At 47.1% G+C, this 20,696-nt stretch overlaps 1 protein-coding gene across 1 annotated transcript in view; it reads right to left on the minus strand.

The window, feature by feature from the left end:
* The window catches only part of FAM135B (family with sequence similarity 135 member B), a 353,644-nt gene that overhangs the window by 38,443 nt on the left and 294,505 nt on the right, over positions 1-20,696 (minus strand). Inside the window, exons 10-11 of the mRNA XM_001090012.4 lie at positions 6,002-6,157; positions 4,796-4,869 (exon numbers count right to left, since the gene is read on the minus strand). Of these exons, the coding sequence (XP_001090012.4) occupies positions 4,796-4,869; positions 6,002-6,157 (230 nt within the window). The remainder of the gene's footprint in view (positions 1-4,795; positions 4,870-6,001; positions 6,158-20,696) is intronic.

The raw sequence follows: 20,696 nt of genomic DNA on the forward strand, positions 1-20,696 counted from the left end.
TCAAATCAGGAACTTTCTATTACCAGGTTCTTTAGCCCCATCTTAAATTTTCTTGCTTATTTGCAAATTTATTTATTGTCTTCTCTGTCCAGTGAGGGCAGAGACCTTGTCTACCTTGGTTGCTTTTTAATTCACTGTATGGAAAGTCCCCAGATCAGTTCCTAGATATAAAGGATGATGAATAATTATGCAGAGGGAGGGAGGAAGGGAAGGGGAAAGGGAGTTGAGTAAATAAATACATTAGCAACTAACAGTAGCATTAATTAAATAAGAAATCCTCATTCCTTATCATCAAGAGGATCCAAACAGGAATCTGAACTCTGCCTTTGCCTTTTCAAACTTTCACCTCCAATTCCACTCCCTACCTACTCCTCCCCCACCCCACCCACGGCAGAAGCCACATAAGTGGAGAGAGACTAGCCTGGAATGCACCCTGCATAGGTCAGCCTTGCACACCTGTGTCTGAGCGAGCATGCTCCATTCATGGCCCCTGTTCAGCACATGGTCACCTCCTTATCTACCTAAATGACACTCTGAGGGAGCAGGGTTTGCTTGGAAGCCAGTTGTTTGCACAGTAGGCAGAGACGCTCCCATTCTGAGCATTCAGGTAGAATCCTTGATTTTAGTTGGGCTATTCTGTATGGCATGTAGGGAAAGAGTCTCCTGAAACATACAGGACCTGGTTCATCTTTTTTTTTTTGTTTCAGCATCAGGTTTACCTGAGTCCGGGCTTATGCTGTCAGACAGGAATCCTGACTCCAGGAATACAGAGCGAACGCATAAGGACACTTCTGTTTTAGAAATTCGCAAATCTGCATTTCACTTTATTCCTCCTCATTTGTTCTTTAGGATGATGGCTCAACAGTGCACAGAGAAGCCAAAGCAAGGAGGTTACGAGTGTGGTCACTGGGCTCCAATACATCTTGTTTGTGTCACTTGCTGGCTGTGTGGTCTAAGGTAAGTTACTTAACTTCTCTGAGCCCAGGTTTCCCCAGTTTCTTCTTCTTTAAAGTGGGGAGAATAATAGTACCTACCTCATAGAGTTCATGTGAATATTAAACGAGCCAAAGTATGTAAAGCACTCATTTCTGATCAGAGTAGTTTCAATAGACGAAGCACCATGAATAAATGTCTATTTATTCGCACCAGGTAAAATGCCTATTGTGGTCAACCCTATGGACATAGCATCTCTTAGAATGAATTCCTTTTCAAAAGTTAAAACTTACAATTATGTAAAAGAAAGAGTGATATCTCATTACGATTGTTATGAAAATGAATACATCAATATAGGTTCCATCACCACTTCCACACTCATTCCTCAGCAAACTTTCACCCAACACCTCCTTGCTGTGTGAAAAGCACGAGCTAGACATTGGTAAAACAGAGAAGAGGAACAATAAAACACACCCTTGCTGCTGGTCAATTCTAGATGATTTGTTAACACTTTTTATTACGACCCATGGCCAAAGATGGTCTTCATTTCCATGGCAACCCCGTGCTATCACATACTCCCAGAAGCACACACACTGAAGAACAGTTTCAGCAAACACTCCTTCCTCATACCATCTATTCCGCCTTGCCTTGCCCTGTCCTTTCCTACTCCCTCCTATCCTATCCTGTTTCATTTAAGAAGCACTGTTCCAAACACACTAAGTTGATTTCACTGTCCACTAAATGATTGTGACCCATCGTTTGAGAAACACAATTTAATCTGAGCTTGAACAAGATGGGCCTTGACAGCTGAGTTTCACCTGTGCCATCTACAATGCCCCACGTCCATCCTAATTTGGGAGTCCGCTGCTGCCTTGTGTAAGCGGCATGACCTCCCTGGGGCAACTACCTCTCTCCAGCTCTGACCTGCAGGTGTGCAGAACCACATTCACGCACAGGTGCCAGCCCTGCATAGCCCCTCTTCACTATCCCACGGTAGGCCTCACGTCTCTTCACAGCACTTCGTACATTTTCTCTTGCAATTTTCTCAGTCTGAAATAAAATTCTCCCTCTTATTCTTGATGACCTGGCAAAAAGTTTACTTTCTCCTGAGTAGTATCCCACTTATCTTAGTCTATGATTTATGTTTTCTGTTAATGTCTACTATTCACTGAATGCTTACAACATTCTCTAATCTCTAACGTCACTCAGAGGATAGACATTACAATCTCCTAGAGATTTGGAAAGCTCATCTCTCACCTGATTCAGATCTTCACTCAACCATCACCTTCTCCAGCAGACCTTCTGTGACAATTCATGAACTAGGACTCTCTGTTCCTCTCACAGCGATGCATGTTTCCCCATAGCACTTACTACCACTTAGCATATCATATCTATGTACTTGTAGGCCTTCCATCACCAAAACATAAGCTCAATGAGATATTGGATTTCTCTGTTTTATTCACTGTTGAATATCCAGCACTCAAAATAGTGAAGAGCCAACTAACACAGTCAACACTAAATACATTAGTAATTGAATGAAGGACTCTTCCCTTTACATCTAAAAAAATTAGATATAAGAGATTCAGTAACTAGTTTGATGTCACAAGCATTATAAGTTATAGAATCAAGATTTCAAATCATGTATATAAGATTTGAAATGCCAAGGCCCATACTCATTTGCTGGTAAAGGAAAAACAAAAGCATTAACCATAATGTTCATAGTACACGATCCAAAGTCTTTTCCTGGCCGACAAGGCCCCACATGGACTGGTCCCTACTGCCCTCTGGTCCTCCCTCCCTCTCCTCTCCTACTCTCACTGTATTCTGGCTACACTTGCCTTCTTGCTGATCTTTATGTGTTCCCATATCAGAACCTTTACGACAACTATTCTGTCTGCCTAAACAATATTCTCGTATGTCATGGCATGGCTTGCTGTAACCCCAGACACTGTTCAAATGTCACATCTTCAAAAAGACCTTTTCTTATCGCGTTGGCTAAAACAGACTTTCTCTTCTACTCAGTGTTGCACTGGGGCCCATTGACGCTGGTTTGCAAGAGCTGACTGTGCACATCTCTTCCCAATTCCATATTCAGTGATAGCACATTGGTAACTTGAAAGTGACCCTTGTGAAAACATTTGCACAGGAGAAATCAGCAAACACTACAAAAGGCAGTTCGTCCTTTGTCTATTTTTGCTCTTCTGAAAGCTGGTGGTTAAACATTTATGAGATTGCTAGGCATACCCCATTTCTCTTCATTTTCTATGTTCTTATCTTGCTTTTTTTCTTCCACTTGTCAGAACTTGAAATTACATAATTTATGTCTTGCCTGTTTCCTGATGACTGACCCATGTATACAGCACCTTTACTATATTATTGCTGTATTTCCATTTCTACATGGACAATACACATTTGCCTACTTCATCAGTCACCGTCTAACCCTCTCTGAGGAGAGTATGTGGCTAGCTCCATGTGTTCCATATGCATGGACATGCCTGTTACGTCCTCACAATTGCTATCTTACCTACTGTGTGGATAAGGAAGCTGAGACTGGATGGGGGTGAGAAAAAAACAAGAAGGACAGAAACATAACTCTCTCAAGGACCAATTGCTAATAAATGCAGGAACTGGGTCTTGAACCCATGTAATCTGAGTGCTGGGTCATCTGCAGTTTGTACCGGTGGTCAGTGTTCTAAAGCTCTTCTGGGAGAGCAGTTGTCTCTGAGTCCGTCCCCTGTGTCTGTGCTCACAGTCCTTGAGAATGCAACCATGGCTCCACAGTCTAAGGCTTCCCTATTGTTGCAGTAACTCTGGAAAGAAGATTCCCTGCAGGGATCTTGATATGCAATAGTTTTCTCAGTGACCCTCACAGTTCTGTTTATATTTGTCAGATTAGCTCTTCTCTGATTTTAATTCTAGAAAATATATTCTCCCAGTTCTAGCTGGCCACTGGGATACAAGAATTAATGAGTGAGTGAACGACCGCAGAAATTCCTAGACTTGTCATTTCAACACGCAGCTGTGCTTTCCTTGGTGCCACCCCCTTACTTGCAGAATCCATGAGACAAGCCGTGAATGTCACTGTACTTTCCAAACAGAATGAATTGTGGGGAGGAAAATAGGATTCCAATGAGAAAGGTGAAAAGGTCTCCACGTCCGTCTTGAGTGATGGATGGGTCTCACCTGTTTCTCCTTCTATTTTTGCTATGGCATCTCAAACATCTCTCCCTCCACATTGAATTTTTGACGTGAACATGTCATTTGGAAGCAAAAAGAAACCCTTGGATCGTGGACCGGAGGACAAAACCTATTAGAGGAATCTCTGCTCCCACTCACCCGGGAATCTATGAGACAGTGACCTCATCCTCCATCAACCCCCTCACTTCCTTGAGTACTTTTCAGTTTTTTTCTAGAAGAAGGCAAACTTAGAAATTCAACAGCCCTCCTAATTACGTAGTTCACTTAATTCTTATGCTAAATGCATTTCATAGCTACCACAGAGTCTCAGGCGCGTTCTGTGTTTTTTTCTGACATAGTTTGTGGCCATACCACCTGCTTCTAATTCATTTTGCAGAGGACTCAGCACAGATGTCTTTGGGGACCTAGGGTGCCTTGATTCTGTCTACAAAACCATGACACTCAATGAAAGAAAATTTTGGCTGGTGACCTTCTCTGCCACCTGCCAGCTCCCCACTCTGCAATCTGTCTGACTCTTTTGCCTGCAGAGGAAATGCAGACAGAAAGTGCAGAGGTGGGCAGATTTCCCTCCTTCACATCCAGCGAGGAAGTGAGGAGTAACTTTGAACTGCATGTCTTGGGTGGCTGCTTTTAGGGGTAAAGCGGGCATGCAATGGATACTTACAGATTCTCCTGAAACGTCAGGACTGCAAGCTTTTGGTGCTCCATGTAAAAGAAGGCCTCAGAAAACCTTCGGACCTGCAGAATAAAACAACGTGAACAGTTCAATTCTTTAGGTAGGTATTACCAGCACTTTCTTTTTTTTTTTTAATTGAGGCTCAAATAGATAAATGGCATTTCCTCATAGGAGGAGAGCCATGCCCATGACCTGAAGGTCCTGAAACAACAGTCTTCACATTCCTCCAAACTGATCTCTCTCCTTCCTAGCTCTTAGCCCACACTTGGTCTATGAACACAGGTGAATGCAGTCTATGAATCTGTCCTTGCATTGTTTTTGCTATTAATTTTAACTTGAGGTCTTATTTGTTCTACTAGAATGTAAGACCTCTGGTAACAGGGTCCATAAATAAATGCAGATGAAACAGATTTCCCAAACCCAGTCATGTATGTTCTCTGAACATTTTGTGGACTCTGATCTTCATGTGTTTTGTCACCTTGTTCTAACGAGATGTTGGTCTAAATACCAACATATTTAGTTATTCATCAACACCTACCCATATGCACCTAAGCTGGTGGCAGAGAAATACACAGAGAGCAATGTCTTACATTAAAAAGCACTTTTTGAGCTGGGTGCAGTGGCTCATGCCTGTAATCCCAGCACTTCAGGAGGCCAAGGTGGGCAGATTGCCTGAGGTCAGGAGTTCGAGACCAGTCTAGCCAACATGGTGAAACCCCGTCTCTACTAAAAATACAAAAAACTTAGCCGGGCATGGTGGCGTGAAACTGTAATCCCAGCTACTCGGGAGGCTGAGGCAGGGGAATTGCTTGAACCAGGGAGGTGGAGGTTGTAGTGAGCCGAGATCACCCCACTGCGTGATCCAGTCTACGTGACAGAGTGAGACTCCATCTCAAAGGAAAAGAAAAAGAAAAAACAAAAAAAAAGCACTGTTTCCAAAATACTTCTAATATTTCTTGCGATAGGCTCTGACATCCTCTGAGATTGCCAAGGCAAGTATTCTATGAATGACACAGCGAAGGCCTGAGAGGCTAAGCATGTTCACAAGACCACCCTGCATGATCATGGTAGAGACAGGAAAGCACGAACGAAGATCTGGAGGCCAATCCCAATGCCTGATCTAATTCTCATAAAGGTTTCTCCAAAGAAATCAAATGCATGTGATCAGAGAATGCACAGCAGTTGGCCACTCACCCTCAGGGTGTGGTGTTCCTGGGTGAGATAAGTGGTCACTTGGGAGTGCAGAGTGACTGTGTCCAGGAACTGGGTCCACAGGGCCATCATGTGGGACGTGAGCCAGGCCAGATCCTTGCTTATCTGCTCAGCGATCTTCTCTGGATTGTTCAACATCTGGAGAGGCAAAACAGGTGGTAGTCAAGGCTCCTGACTCCATGAAGTCAGGAGCAGTCTTCTTCTGACGTCTTTACTGACTTTTCTGTTCTCAATAAATCACTCTCCTTTCTCTGTACCTCTGTAGTATTATATTACACCTCATAGTACTACAGGATCATGTTATCACTTTTGATCTGGAAGCTAAAACAGCAATGGCAACAATAAATTATTGAGGTAGTTCCGGTCTACAGAAAAACATCCAAAGCCCTTAGTCTGGCAGGCAAGATTGCCCACTACCTAGTCCCAGTATATATTTTCCATTTCATTTTGATTTCATGTATGTTCTGAGTACAGCTTACTCTTAGATTTCTATAAACATCTTGCAACTTTAATATTTTCTGCCTCTCTTCATTTATCCTGGATATCCCCTTTCAACTTTTCTATCAAATCTTCTAATCCCATCACCACAAAGCTCAATTCACCCTACTTTTTAATGCCCAGAGCCAACAACACTTGCTTTATGACATCTTCACAATTGCCATCAGCTGGAAAGCTTTTACTCATCTTCTCCCCAAACTCCTCAAGGTACCCCAGATCCATATACTGAACTCTACTCTGTATCCCATCAAATTTTGGATGCAGTACTTCACAGCAGTTATAACTTCCGATTGTCACTATCTCCTATGTGGAACGTTGAACACTCGGCATTTGATGGTGCTCCCCATCTAATCCAGAGGATACCAGCTACCCTTTGGTAGAGTTACTGTGGCCATCCAATTACAGAAAGTGAAATGAGAGTCAGTAAAAGAATGCCCACCCTCACACAGAGCAGGGATTCAATGGAAGGGATTTATGACTATGAAGCCACATCACCATGTCACCTTCACATAGTAAGTGTTAAAAACACCTCCTGAGAGAAGAGAGCATCTCTATAAGCTCACAGCAGCTGAGGACTGCGGCAATTCATGCACGGTCAATGCTCCATAGCTTTTCTCCACCATCCTCCTCACATTACTCCACATTTGTTTTTGTTTTTCTTTTAGTGGCAGGGTCTCGCTCTGTCACCCAGGCTGGAGTGCAGTGGTGTGATCATGGCTCACTGCAGCCTCGAACTCCTGGGCTCTGGCAATCCTCCCATCTCAGCCTCTGGCTGGGACTACAGGTGCATGCCACTGCACCCAGACAACTTTTTGTAGAGACGGGGTCTCGCTATGCTGCCCAGGCTGGTCTCGAACTCCTGGGCTCAAGTGATCCACCTGCCTCAGAGTGTTGGGATTACAGGCATGAGCCATCACACCTGGCTTCACTCCACATATCTTATGGGGGATTCCTGGTTACATTAACTAAAACTTAGAGGAGTTAGACTAGAAAGGGCCTAGAGGCTTTGGGAGAAGACCCTTTGGACAGAAACTCTTTAGATAGCTGCAGTTTAGAACCAGGAGAACCACGTTTTGGGGGAGTAACTTGAATTCTGGAGAGGTGAGAAGATAGGTCACACCTCTGAGGATGGCAGGGAGCCAGTTGCCAAGGCCTGTCACTGACCTCTAAGCTTCATCACTTATTCAAGCCTTTAATCCCAGGCACATGTTTGGAATAAGAGAGAACTCAGAGATGAACAAGAGAGGGTCTCTGTCTGTAGGGAGCCTTGTTCAGTGGTGGAAACAGGAACGTGAGTTAACAATTAAAAGTGCCGCGGAGCTCTCTACCATGCACAACAGACCAGGGACACACAGCCACAGCCACATCCAATCCCATTTCTTTCCCTTCGGTGCCCTGTGCCTCAGTTTCCCCATCTGTAAAGTGAGTATGTAAAGCAAATTACTGCTTTTGGATGTAACAACATGTGAGGAGATCTAAGTCTAATGCCTAGTTTGAAATGCTGGAAGTTTCTTCAGCTGTTTTTAGACTGAAGACTGGTGCTAGATGGAGACCGACTGGGTAAAGTGAGGCATCCAAGAGTATGAAAAAGAGGGAAGGAGGAGTTTGGCACACAGTAAGCTTCTCTAAATGTTGCATATTTCTGCTTTATCATGGATGACTTGCTTCCAGATATGGAACATCATTCAGCCACAGCATCATCTCTGAGCTACTTCTTCCAAAAGGTAAGATAAGTCTGTGATGATGACACAAGCTACGAAACCCCAAAATGAGGGAATGGCCTGCATTTTCTTCTGATGGAAGCTTTATTTCCAGCACTGGCTCTGGGGCAGGCAGCGGTCAAACAGGGAATGGCCACTCTTGGCCCATTCCCATACATCATGGTCAAAAGTGTTAAGTAAAAATTAGGGCCGGGCACGGTGGCTCACACCTGTAATCCCAGCACTTTGGGAGGCTGAGGCGGACAGATCATGAGGTCAAGAGATCGAGACCATCCTGGCCGACATGGTGAAACCCTGTCTCTACTAAAAATACAAAAAAAATAGCCAGGGGTGGTGGCAGGCACCTATAGTCACAGCTAATCTGGAGACTGAGGCAGGAGAATTGCTTGAACCTGGGACGCGGAGGTTGTGTGAGCCGAGATCGTGCCACTATACTCCAGCCTGATGACAGAGTGACTCTGTCTCAAAAAAATAAAGAAGAAAAGAAAAGTAAAAGTTGAAAGGTGAATATGGCGGGCAGGGTCAGTCATTACAAAACCTCCTAGCTAGACAGTGAGGCTTTTGGATGAACCGTAAGTGACTTCTGTACCGATTATTGAACCAGTGCCTCTCATAATAAGACCTAACCTTCTGCAGCAGCATGTGGCACGACTGCCCCTGAAAATGTCCCCCACCTCACCTCTGCCCACCTCCCGTCCTAGCCCAGTGCACTCCTGTTCCCAGCCACACTAACCTGCTGGCAGTGGGCTGCACACACACTAGGCCCTTGTTCAGGCTGCTGGTCTCCCTGCCCACCTTCCCCCGTCACCTTCCAGTTCCTTTCTTCTTCTCTTCATCACTTTGGCCTTGTCTGTCCTCTACCAGGTAACTATTTCAGAAACCAATTTTGTGACTCTTTTTTTTTTTTTTTTTTTTTCCTAAATAATGTCAACATTTATTTTAAATTCAGAGAGTCCACACACAGTCCATATTGCTTCTGACGACTCTTCTGAACCTTCTCCAATGCTCCACGTGTAAGTCTAAGATCCTTCTTGACGTCGACTTGACCCGCACAGGCACCTCTCATAGCACCTCCACCCACAAGTTGCTGGCTTCACTTCCTACGTCCCTGTTTGCCATTTGCCTGCATTTTGAGCTTTAGCCTTCTGAGTATTCCCAGCCCCTAGCACAACAGCTGACAGAGAATGGGGGTCGGTGACTCTTTACAAAATGAATAGGTGGCTCGGTGTCAGTGGGAGGTGTCCCAGGCCTCCGGAACTCAGACTGCCTCTCCCAGGCTCCTTGTGCCCTCACTCACAGCACCACCACCACACCGCCACCACACCGCCACCACACCGCCACCACACCGCCACCACACCACCACACCGCCACCACACCGCCACCACACCGCCACCACACCGCCACCACACCGCCACACCGCCACCACACCGCCACCACCACACCACCACACCGCCACCACACCGCCACCACACTGCCACACCGCCGCCACACCGCCGCCACACCGCCGCCGCCACACCGCCGCCACCACACCGCCACACCGCCACACCGCCGCCACACCGCCGCCACCACACCGCCACACCGCCACACCGCCACCACACCGCCACACCGCCACACCACCACACCGCCACCACACCGCCACCACCACACCACCACCACACCACCACACCACCACACCGCCACCACACCGCCACCACACCGCCACCACACCGCCACACCGCCACCACACCGCCACCACCACACCACCACCACACCACCACACCACCACACCGCCACCACACCGCCACCACACCGCCACACCACCACCACACCACCACACCACCACCACACCACCACACCACCACCACACCACCACCACACTGCCACACCGCCGCCACACCGCCGCCACACCACCACACCGCCACCACACCGCCACCACACCGCCACCACACCACCACCACACCACCACCACAGTGGCACCGGCAAACACAGCATGAAGCCTGAGCTCTGCCACCAGAGTGGAAAAGAGAAAAAAGAAAAGCTATTCATTAAATGTGTCTTTGGGAGGATTATGTTTCCTCAAGTTGATTATAGAAATGGCTTTAGATAAGGTTAAAGAAGCTTCTAATTAAGCCACAAGAGGACTTTTCTTCTCCACAGATGCCCGAGCCTGTGCAGTCACAGATGGCGGGCTTGGAAGGGTTTGTTCCAGAGACCGAGGATGCCCTTTACACTAACAAGGAGGCAGCTGCAGCCCAGAGACTGTCGGAGCTGAAACTCCCTGAAAAAAGGCCGTGCCATCCACGTCTGCCACACGTTCACCCTCGTCACCTGGGCACTAACCAAGCACCTTTGTTCACCTCCTCACTCCCTTGCTCTGCCAACTGAGTGCCAGTTCTGTCCCAGGGGCATGCCAAGCTCTGGGGAGCCCAACATAAATGCATACAGTCCAGGGACAAGCGTATGATCATGTTACAGTTATTTAATTAGATAATTATAATATACCTGTAAAGTACTGTGCAAGAGATATATACTGAGTACTGCAGAAGGGTCATGGAAGGCTTCCTGGAGGAGGTGATACTTACATTGCATCTTCAAGGTGAATAGACAATAAGTCAAGAGAAGCCTGCTTCACATTCCATGAACAAACTGTGCTCTCTTGTTGGTCCTCAGTTATGGTTACCCATCAGAATCACTAGGAGGCTATAAGTCCACAAATATCTGGGTCCGTCTCAGATTCTCTGAGGGTGTGGCCCAAACATTAAACCTTTGTAAATTTTTCACAGGTGATTGTAATGGGGAGCCAGGGTTGCAAACCCCTTCTTGGTCACAACCCCTGCCTTCGTGCATGTCCTCATCTTTATCCAGAATCCCTCCCCAACACCTTGTGTGCATAGACACTCAGGCATACACACACCTGCGGTGTCCACTCCTGTTTCAGATCTCAGTTCAGTGCTATCCATCCAGGTGCCCTCTCCTACATATACAAGACGGGGGGTCTAAGAATAACAATGGCAACACTGACAATTGCAAGTTACAAGGCACTGTGCACCAAGAGCTTTACAGAAATTTTAATCTACTTAATCACTTAATCCTTATAGTAATCCTACCCATAAATCTAATATTATCACTCTTAATTTATGGATGGAGTAACTAAGGCACTCGAAGGTTGAGCAACATGCCTAAGACTACAGATAGTAAGTGGGAGGCAATGTCTGGACCCAGGAAGTCCAGCTCCAAAGTTCTGTTTAGTTGTCATGCAATGCAGCCTCTCATTAACCCCTCTACATGCTGTGTAGACCTGCATGCTGGCTCCTGTCCCACTGGCTGTATTACAACAGCATGCTCACATGTCTGCTCAACTCACTTCGATATGTATTTGCAGACGACAGGAGGAATCTCCTGCAAACTTCGTATGCATGAAACTCCTTAAACTCACAGGATATACCTGGAGACTTCTGGCATGGGATTCACTTAATACCCCCTTCATTGGGAATTTATTTTTCCTTCAGATGTTCAAGGATTCTCATAACAACAACACAGCAATAGTTCTGCATGTGCCTCCACTTATATGACTTTGGACCAAGGGTGATGTGGATGAAAGAAAATTCAAGTTGTTCCGGGAGACTTTTTATCAATGAAAAATGAAATCCAACATCTTGTTGAGTTCAGTTTGATAATTGCTTCGGGATCTATTCTCTACCTGGTGCTATTTGGAGACTCCTTTTGCATTTTTGCTTCAGCCAATATTTATCATACTTAGTATGTTTTCGTAACAGGCTTCAAATATAAATAGAACTCAGTCCCTTCTATGCAGGAGTTCATGGCTTCGTGGAGCAGGAACAAAGTAACACAAATCATTAAACTAAACTGAGCCATGGCTGGGATGGAGCACGGCACCATGAAACACAGGAGCTCACCAGGAGCTCTCAGATCCCAGGATCTCAGATGGTCTCCCGAGAAGGCAGCCTTTGGTTTGGGCTTTGCAGGCCGATGGGGATTGTGTCAGGAATAAAAACAAGGTGAGATGGGATAGTCCAGGCAGAGGCCGTAGCTGGCAGAAAGACACTGGGGTAAGAACCCTAGTTTTGCCCCCTGAAGGTCTGAAATGCGAGGTGTGCAGGAGGGCTGGGGCACCTCAGGGACAGATGAGAGGAGTATCACATGCCCATGGCTTTGACTTCCATCCTAAGCAATCAGGCCTTCACCCTGCAGGTGAACAGAAACTACCAGGAGCCTTTAACCAGGACAGCGAGAGTTGTCCCTACGTTGGTTTCCGTGCTTCCTGCAGCACACTCTGTATGGGAGGCTGTGCGAAGCAAAAGATGGGTCAGACAAGGTCTCCACCATACGGTGCCTTGTGGTTACAGAAGAAGGCCCTGTGAAGGGTGATCCTGACATGTGGTGAGGTCTCACTGGGCCCAGAGGCTTTCCCATTCCATGGCACGGGCCATAGGAAGCCAGGCTGGGTATTGCTGCCAAGGCCCCTGGAACCTCCAGAGAGATGCACTGTGTGTACGGCTGCAGAAAAGGCCGGGCAGAGAAGAGTTGAACCCTGTGCCCAGCTTCATGGTATGGCAGAGGGGGACCAGGAGACGGCTATGTGCCTGCCGGATGTCCACCTAAAGAGCGACCTCCAGTGAAGTTTTAGAGTTCAGACACTCACTATTCAAACCATGGTACACCATATCCCAGCTGCACCATCATCTCCAGGGAACTAGTTGGAATTGCAGAATCTCTTGCCCCACCTCAGCTCAAAAGAATCAGAAAGCACATTTTAACAAGATCCCCAGGTAATTCATGTGCACATTAAAGTGTGAGAAGTCCTAAAATCGGAGAGAGAAATTGTTTTTTCTCAAACCAGCTGCCTCCAGCTGAGCTTAGTGTTCCCGGCTGCCCTGGGCAGGCTCTCGATAAGCTCAGGGTCGCCCTCTAGAGTTAGTGCTGTGAAGTCACAGCACCAGGCATTCCCTGACCTGCGGGACAGGGAGCGGTAACGGTGACCACAGCGGACAGCCAGTCCCCAAAGCTTTAGTGTCCCCACTAGGAATCAGGCCTAATAAAACCTATATCACAGCATCAAATGAGGACCCACTGAGCACACGTGTAACATACTAATCAATGGGACCAGTGCAGACGAGGTGCTCAGTTTCAAGGAACAGCTTTCTTTCACTCATTGTTGGAAGGTAGATGGTTTGCCAGAGGGCCTCTTATGCTCTTTACGCCCTTGAATTTGAGGTCAGCTCCTTCACAGCAGAACCTTGAGAAGTCACTGGGCCTCACGGGACCTGAGTATCCTCTAGAATCCCTGACTTCAAAAAGATGTTAAATGAAACAATGCATTTAAAAACCCTCTGACAAGAGGATTGGTCAAAGCAAACAAACAAATGAAAGAAACAAACCCCAAATACACAATCTCTGCCACTCCCCAAAACCAACAAAACAGGCTGCCCACAGTCAGAAGCTGCTCACTGATGCTTTGTAACTGTACTTATCATTAATGGTTCCTGCTAGGAGGGTACAGCTCTGGGAAAGAGTACATGACAATTTGGGATCTCCCAGAAGTTTACTGGGGGGCAACCAGGGAATTCTCTTGTGTTATAGAAAACCCTACATTGCTGTGTTATAAAAAAATTAAACCACAACAGCAACACTGCTCTCCAGTTGATACTCAGCATGTGTTAAACTTGTTTGTACCAAAGCACATGTCTGAGTTTCATTAGTACCTGCAGGTCCTCTGCAGGTAGTACACCCCACTTCCTCATCAGGCTTCACAGCAGGGGTCCTCAGTAACTGTTCCAACTCCCTGCATCCTGCATCCTCTCCAGCCTGCCCTGCATCCTCACCTGAGCTCCACCTAGGTGGGCCCCAAGTGCCCATGCTGCTTCAGGCTGGTGGGCCCTTACCCTGGGCTTTGCATGGCTGTTCCCTCTGCCCTGAGGGTCCTTCCCTGACTGGTGTCTGACACCCTCCCACTCTTTCAGGGCAATGTCCCAGGCTCCATCCCTGCCTCCCCAGGCAAGATAAGGTGCCCGCTCCTCCTTGCTCCCGCAGCCCCTCACCTCTCGCTCCCTGGTTGCAGTACTGACCACATCAGCAGTGTCCACCTTATCTGTGAACACTATCTCTCATTGAGCTGCAAGCGAGTCCTGGCTGTTGTCTTCCACCTTTGTATACCCAGTGAATAATCGAGTGGTCAGCACACAGTAGATGCTAAGTAAACGTTTATAAAAATCGCATGGAGTAAAGAGTCATCCACATCACTCCACTACTGCAGAACTCTGTGTCTTCAAATTGCTTTAAATCACCCAAAACACTTTCCAGCCTTCCCAACCCCACCACTGGCAGGAATGGGGAGACCAGGAGGTGGCGATGTTCTACCTCTAAACAGTGCTGCTGACTCAGCTTGCTCTGCAGGGATTTTTGGGAAGCGGGTGCTGTTTCTTCCACTCTAACAGCCAGGCCAGATCTTTAGCAAATCAAGGAGTAGGCAGAAACACACACCCATTCACCCTTTCCACCCTCTTCATGCAGCCACATCCCTGCAGCGGTTGGCTAATTTAGTTGCTTTGTATAAAATAAAGCCTGTGGCAACACAGTCACTCAAAACCAAGAGCTGGTAGCCCTGCAGCTTGGGGCACCGCCCTAGAAAAGGAAGGCAACTAGTTGACCTGTCACAAAATATACTTGATCAAGTCACTGGCAGCCTGCATCCTAACCCCGGAATCTCCCACCAGAACCACTGTGGGAAACAGACAAGATAGCATTGCAATGGAATGCAGGTGGCCTTGCATTCAGGCCCTGGGTCCATCCCTTAGTGATTTGTGGACTTTAAGGAAGCCACTTTTCTGTGTGTCCACTTAAAGTAAAATGATTGGGGATACTTGAGTACCTCCCTCCTTGTACTCCCAGGGCTGCAGCAAGGATACAGCCTGGTGAACCACGGGTAGGGAGCCAGCATTCCCTAGGCCAGGTATGTTGGTATTGTCATTGTTATAGTGACTGCAATTAACCTTAATCACCATTTCCTGCCTCAAGATTCACTGCCTTTCCTTGTATGGTATTGTGATAGAAGGAAATTAAAATTTCTTATCCCTAAACATATTTCTTTGACATATTTTGAAAAAGCTGCTGCTTGGCCACCAGGCAGAAGTGACCTAACAAAACTGCCTTAAGTGGGGAAAATTCATATCTGCAGAGAATCTCCATTAATGAAGCCAGGTCCCCTCCCTTTTCCATGCCTTTCCCAAGATCCAGGAGGGATGGAGAGTTCCACACCTTTAAAAGTCTGAAAAGGAACACGTACCACCTATTCTCTGTGAGGGAGACTTCATCTACACAACAAGGCCACCTTGGCTGGCCAAGCCTTTTCTCTCCCTCCCATAACCTGCTTTGCCAGAATCTAAGCCTCCATCTTTCTGTAACTTTAAGGTGGTGTGTAAGTTTCTGTAACTCACTGGGAAATTGGATCTTTAGGGGGCCAAGAGCCTACAGCCCACATAAATACACATACATATATATCTCTCTCCACAGTTTCTGTCACAGAGCTTCTATTAATAAAACCCTTGACATTTCTGAAGCCACAGGAACATCTTTTGTTATTCATAAATTCCTTTTGAACATATGCTAATTGAGCCTGTACTCATGAGGTGACTCTTGACAGACCTTTAGATAGCTTTAGGGTAGAGGCTGTTTGCCAGCAAGACCAATCCATGATTGGAGAGTTGGGAGTTTGAGCCCCACCCCTGACCTCTGGAGAAAGGAGAGGGGGTGGGGACTGAACTAATCAACAATGGCCAATGATTTAATCAATAGTGTCTAATGTCAGGGAACCTCCATAAAAACCTTTAAGGGACGGGTCTTAGAGAGGTTCTAGGTTAGTAACACCTTCACCTGCCAGGAGGATGGTGTACAGGTGAGGACGCCTTCACCTGCCAGGAGGATGGTGTACAGGAGAGGACGCCTTCACCTGCCAGGAGGATGGTGTACAGGAGAGGACGCCTTCACCTGCCAGGAGGATGGTGTACAGGAGAGGACGCCTTCACCTGCCAGGAGGATGGTGTACAGGTGAGGACGCCTTCACCTGCCAGGAGGATGGTGTACAGGTGAGGACGCCTTACCTGCTAGGAGGAACTCTACAGGCGAGAGGTCCCTGCACTTGGGTTCCTTGCAAACCTCACCCCGTGAAATTCTTCATCTTGCTATGCATCTGCATTCTTTGCAATATTCTTTGTCATAGAACAGGTACAGTAAGAAAAGTGCTTCCTGAGTTCTCTGAGTCATTCAACAAGTTATTAACCTAGAGGAGGGCATCATGGGAACCCCTGATGTAAAGCTGATTGGTCAGAAGTACTACAGGCCCAGGACTCACAACTTGTACCTCAAGTGAGGCCTGTCTTGTGGGGCTGCACCCCTAACCTGTGGGATCTGATGCTGAACCCAGGTAGACAGGATTGGGTTTGAATTGGATCACTAGACATCCAGCTTATGTCAGAGAGCTGGCAAGGTTGTTGGTGTGAGGAAAACCTCCATGCATTTGGTGTCAAAGTGTCTGTGGATACAGACAAATCCTAGTAGTTCCTTTCTCTACACAACTTGTCAGACTCCTTCCTCATGGCTCTCTGTGACTTGGGAATGTGTTTCAGCTCCATGGTGCCTGGGGCACACAGGCCTGTTCACTATTAGCCTGGGATCTCTCCGCAGAACCTCAGTCACCCCATGCCCTCTGCCTTCCTGCAGCCCTGCCCACTGTTCACAAGCACAGCCTTGCACTTCATGCCTTGCTGCTTCCAAGTTCCATCTACTGCCTTTGTGCAAACAGAAAAGAGGCTCCGTATTCTCTCCAGACTTGGCTCCAACTTAGCCTCCTCTCTCAGGTCCACTGGAGTCAGTCTTGTCCTGGGTAGAATTAGTGACACATCAACCTGGCATCCCTCTACCACATATTGATAGGGACAGAAGACAGGAAAATTCTGGACAGAAGAGGAAAGGTCCTGGCAAGGGCCCCACCCTCAGGCCTGGAACTGTGGCCCAAAGTAAGAACATTCATTTCTATTTTCCTGCTCAAATGTTGCCTTTTCAAAACATCCATGGCCAGCCCCCCCCCCATCCTGTGCCCATAAAAACCACAGGCTATGCCAACAGAGGAGAAGAGGAGAAGCAGCTGGGTGCCTCCCCAGAGACTACGGTTGCACATTGGAGAGAAGCAGCTTGACTTCAGAAGGATGGCTTGACAGTGTTGCTTCACAGAGGCATCTGGCTGGGGATGGCCAAACTCTGAGGGAAGATTATCTTCCTGCTCCACACCATTTCCAGCTCCCCTTCCCACTGAGAGCCACTTTCATCAGCAATACAAGCCTCCACATTCACCACCCTTCAATTCATTCACCACCCTCAATTCATTCACCATCCTTCAATCACTTCAACCTGAGTTTTCCTGGATGCCAAACAAGAGCTCGCGTACCACAGGTGTGGATGCAAAGGGCTGTCACACTGACTGTCTGCCCTCATTGGCGGAAAGCAGCCACCCCATGCGAAAAAGCGAAAAAGTGTTAACTGAGCTGGGCCGGGCAGGGCGGCTCGCTTCTGTAATCCCAGCACTTTGGGAGGCTGAGGCAGGTGGATCATAAGGTCAGGAAATCAAGACCATCCTGGCTAACACGGTAAAACCCCGTCTGTACTAACAAAAATTAGCCGGGCGTGGTGGTGGGCACCTGTAGTCCCAGCTACTCGGGAGGCTGAGGCAAGAGAATGGCGTGAACCCCGGAGGTGGAGCTTGCAGTGAGCTGAGATCGTACCACTGCTCTTCAGCCTGGGCGACAGAGCAAGACTCCATCTCAAAAAAAAAAAAAAAGTGTTAACTGAGCTGTTAACACACTTAAAGCCATCCGCACATGGCCAAGCTAAAAGAGCGCTGACTGTAACACTCCTTCTGGGACTTTGGGGGTCATGAGTACTCCCCTCTAGATGCTGCTGTGAGGCCCACATGGACTTTTGCCCCTGTGAGCATCCCAAAGCACTTGCCCTGGCTCCTGTACCTGCTCACCTCCTGTGAGGGGTTCAGCTCAATGGGTTTGAGTAAGTGGAGTTTGCCCTGCTGGTGCTGAAGCAGCCAGCTAGCTCCAGTGCCTACCTCCAGTTCCTGCCTACAAAGGTGTCAGGGAAAATGTCCTGCTTCAATACGGTATCTGTATCCATCGTGGAGTCCTCATAAGGTAAGATAAGTAAGCAACAACAAGGAAGGGGTCCCAGATGCGGGAGAACAATTTTTTTGAGACATGGCTGATCACGGACAACCTGCTGGCACAACATCCTTTTCCCAAATACCTTGTTCGGCACATGGCCCCAGTAGCACAACCTTATCTGCAAGGAGCCCTTCCAGCATGACCCTTTAAAACTTCCCTCCAGTCTCTGACTCTTTGCAGACAGCCCCTTGTCTGCTCTGCTGCCTGTGATACCCTTGCAACTTATCTTCGTACCTTCGTACTTTAATAATCTGCCTTTCTTTACCTATGACTGTCTTGGTAAATTCTCTTAGCACCTGCAATGCCAGCTCCAGCCAATTACAACCGCGATGGCCACATCCACAACCCTCACCACTATAAATCAAAAATAAAATTCTGAGCCCCCAAACTAACTGAATGGACCCCACCTCTTGGTCAGGGGCATTCAAATGCAAACCTGAAGCACTAGTCAGGCTGTGATAGGAATGGTTGGCTGGGCATGCCTCTTTATACCTTTCTCCCTTTGGAATTTAGGCACAGCTGACCAGCAAATTATAATGTTAAAACAGAGGACTTAAGACTGACAAAACAGACTACTTGTAGCAAGAAATACCAACACAACAGACAGCAGGCCCTGGAAGAAACTGAAGTATTTTACTCTAAAATATAGTTATTTAACATATTTTGGAATGACCCTGCAAAGCGGCCTCTCTAAGAGAAAATCTACATTGTTAGAGAATCTCCTTCCCTTTATGTTTTTGTTGTTGTTGTTGTTGTTGTTTTTCTGATGTGGGAGAGAATTAACTAAGAGTCTGGCACCTTGTTTTTAAATTATTATTATACTTTTAAGTTCTAGGGTACATGTGCACAACGTGTAGGTTTGTTACATATGTATACATGTGCCATGTTGGTGTGCTGTACCCATTAACTCGCCATTTACATTAGGTATGTCTCCTAACGCTATCCCCCACCCTCACCCCTCCCCACAATAGGCCCCGTGTGTGATGTTCCCCTTCCTGTGTCCAAGTGATCTCATTGTTTAATTCCCACCATCTGGCACCTTTTTAAGTCTGATAAGAAACATTTACCATCTATTCTCTCTGAAGTCTGCTATCCAAAGGCCTTCATCTGCATAATAAGAACTTGGTCTCATCAAACCCTTATCTTAACCCAGACTCCCTTGTATTGATTCCAGGTCTTTAGATAACCTCTTTTAACCAATTGCCAATCAGAAAATCTTTGAATCTACCTATGATCTGGAAGCCTCGCCGCCCCCAGCCTTCAGTTGCCCCACCTTTTTGGACCAAACCAATGCAGATCTTACATTTATCGACTGATGTCTTAAGTCTCCCTAAAATGCATAAAACCAAGCTATAGCCTGTCCACCCTGGGCACATGTTCTCAGGATCTTCTGGGGCTGTGTCATGAGCCATGGTCACTCATATTTGGCTCAGAATAAATCTCAAATATTTCATGGAGTTTGACTCTTTTCATCAACACCAGGCCCATGGAATAGGATGAACAATGACAAGGACAGCAGTGACACTCGTGGCGGCATTTTGCCCCAAGCTCTGTTCTGAGCACTGTGTACCTGTGACCCCACTTCACTCTCCTATGGCCTGCCCAACACTGGACAGCCAGCTGGCTGATTCAGGACTGTGCCCTGCAGTCTGGGCAGAAGCCTTTACCCACTGCTTTTGGGGTGATGCATGACACAGGACAACGGCACACACAGGTCCATTGGCTCAGTAAATGAACATACTGAGTCCAAGCTCCTTTTGCAGATGGGCCAATAGCCTCAGGGGTGTGACATTAGTGGCTCCAGGGTCAGTCACTTCCTCACCTTTGCTACCGTTCATCCACTCATTCTAGCATTTATTCAGAGCTTCTAGGTGCCAGGAGCCCTTCTAAGCAGTGTAAGTTCCAGAGTGAAAAGATCACCTCCCTAGGCTACGTGCTGCATGAGCAATGGGTCACCACTGAGTCCCCATGGCTGAGACCTGAAGAGCACTGGATCTGAGGAGCACTGGGGGTTGGGGAAATGTTTGTGAAATTAAAAACTCTCATGGGCCAAAAGACGGATGGCAGTCGTTCCCAGGAAAACGTTGATCCTTTTTGCCATGAAGACAAAAGGAACCTGGATATTTAACCATATTCCCTGCCAAAGGCATGAGTATCACCAAACTCTACTTTATGACCACAAAAAATGACAAGCCAAAGCTCCCATCATTTGATAAATACTTGCACTAGACCTGATGG

Source organism: Macaca mulatta, chromosome 8, assembly GCF_049350105.2.
Source record: "Macaca mulatta isolate MMU2019108-1 chromosome 8, T2T-MMU8v2.0, whole genome shotgun sequence".
Classification (NCBI taxonomy): Eukaryota; Metazoa; Chordata; class Mammalia; order Primates; family Cercopithecidae; genus Macaca; species Macaca mulatta.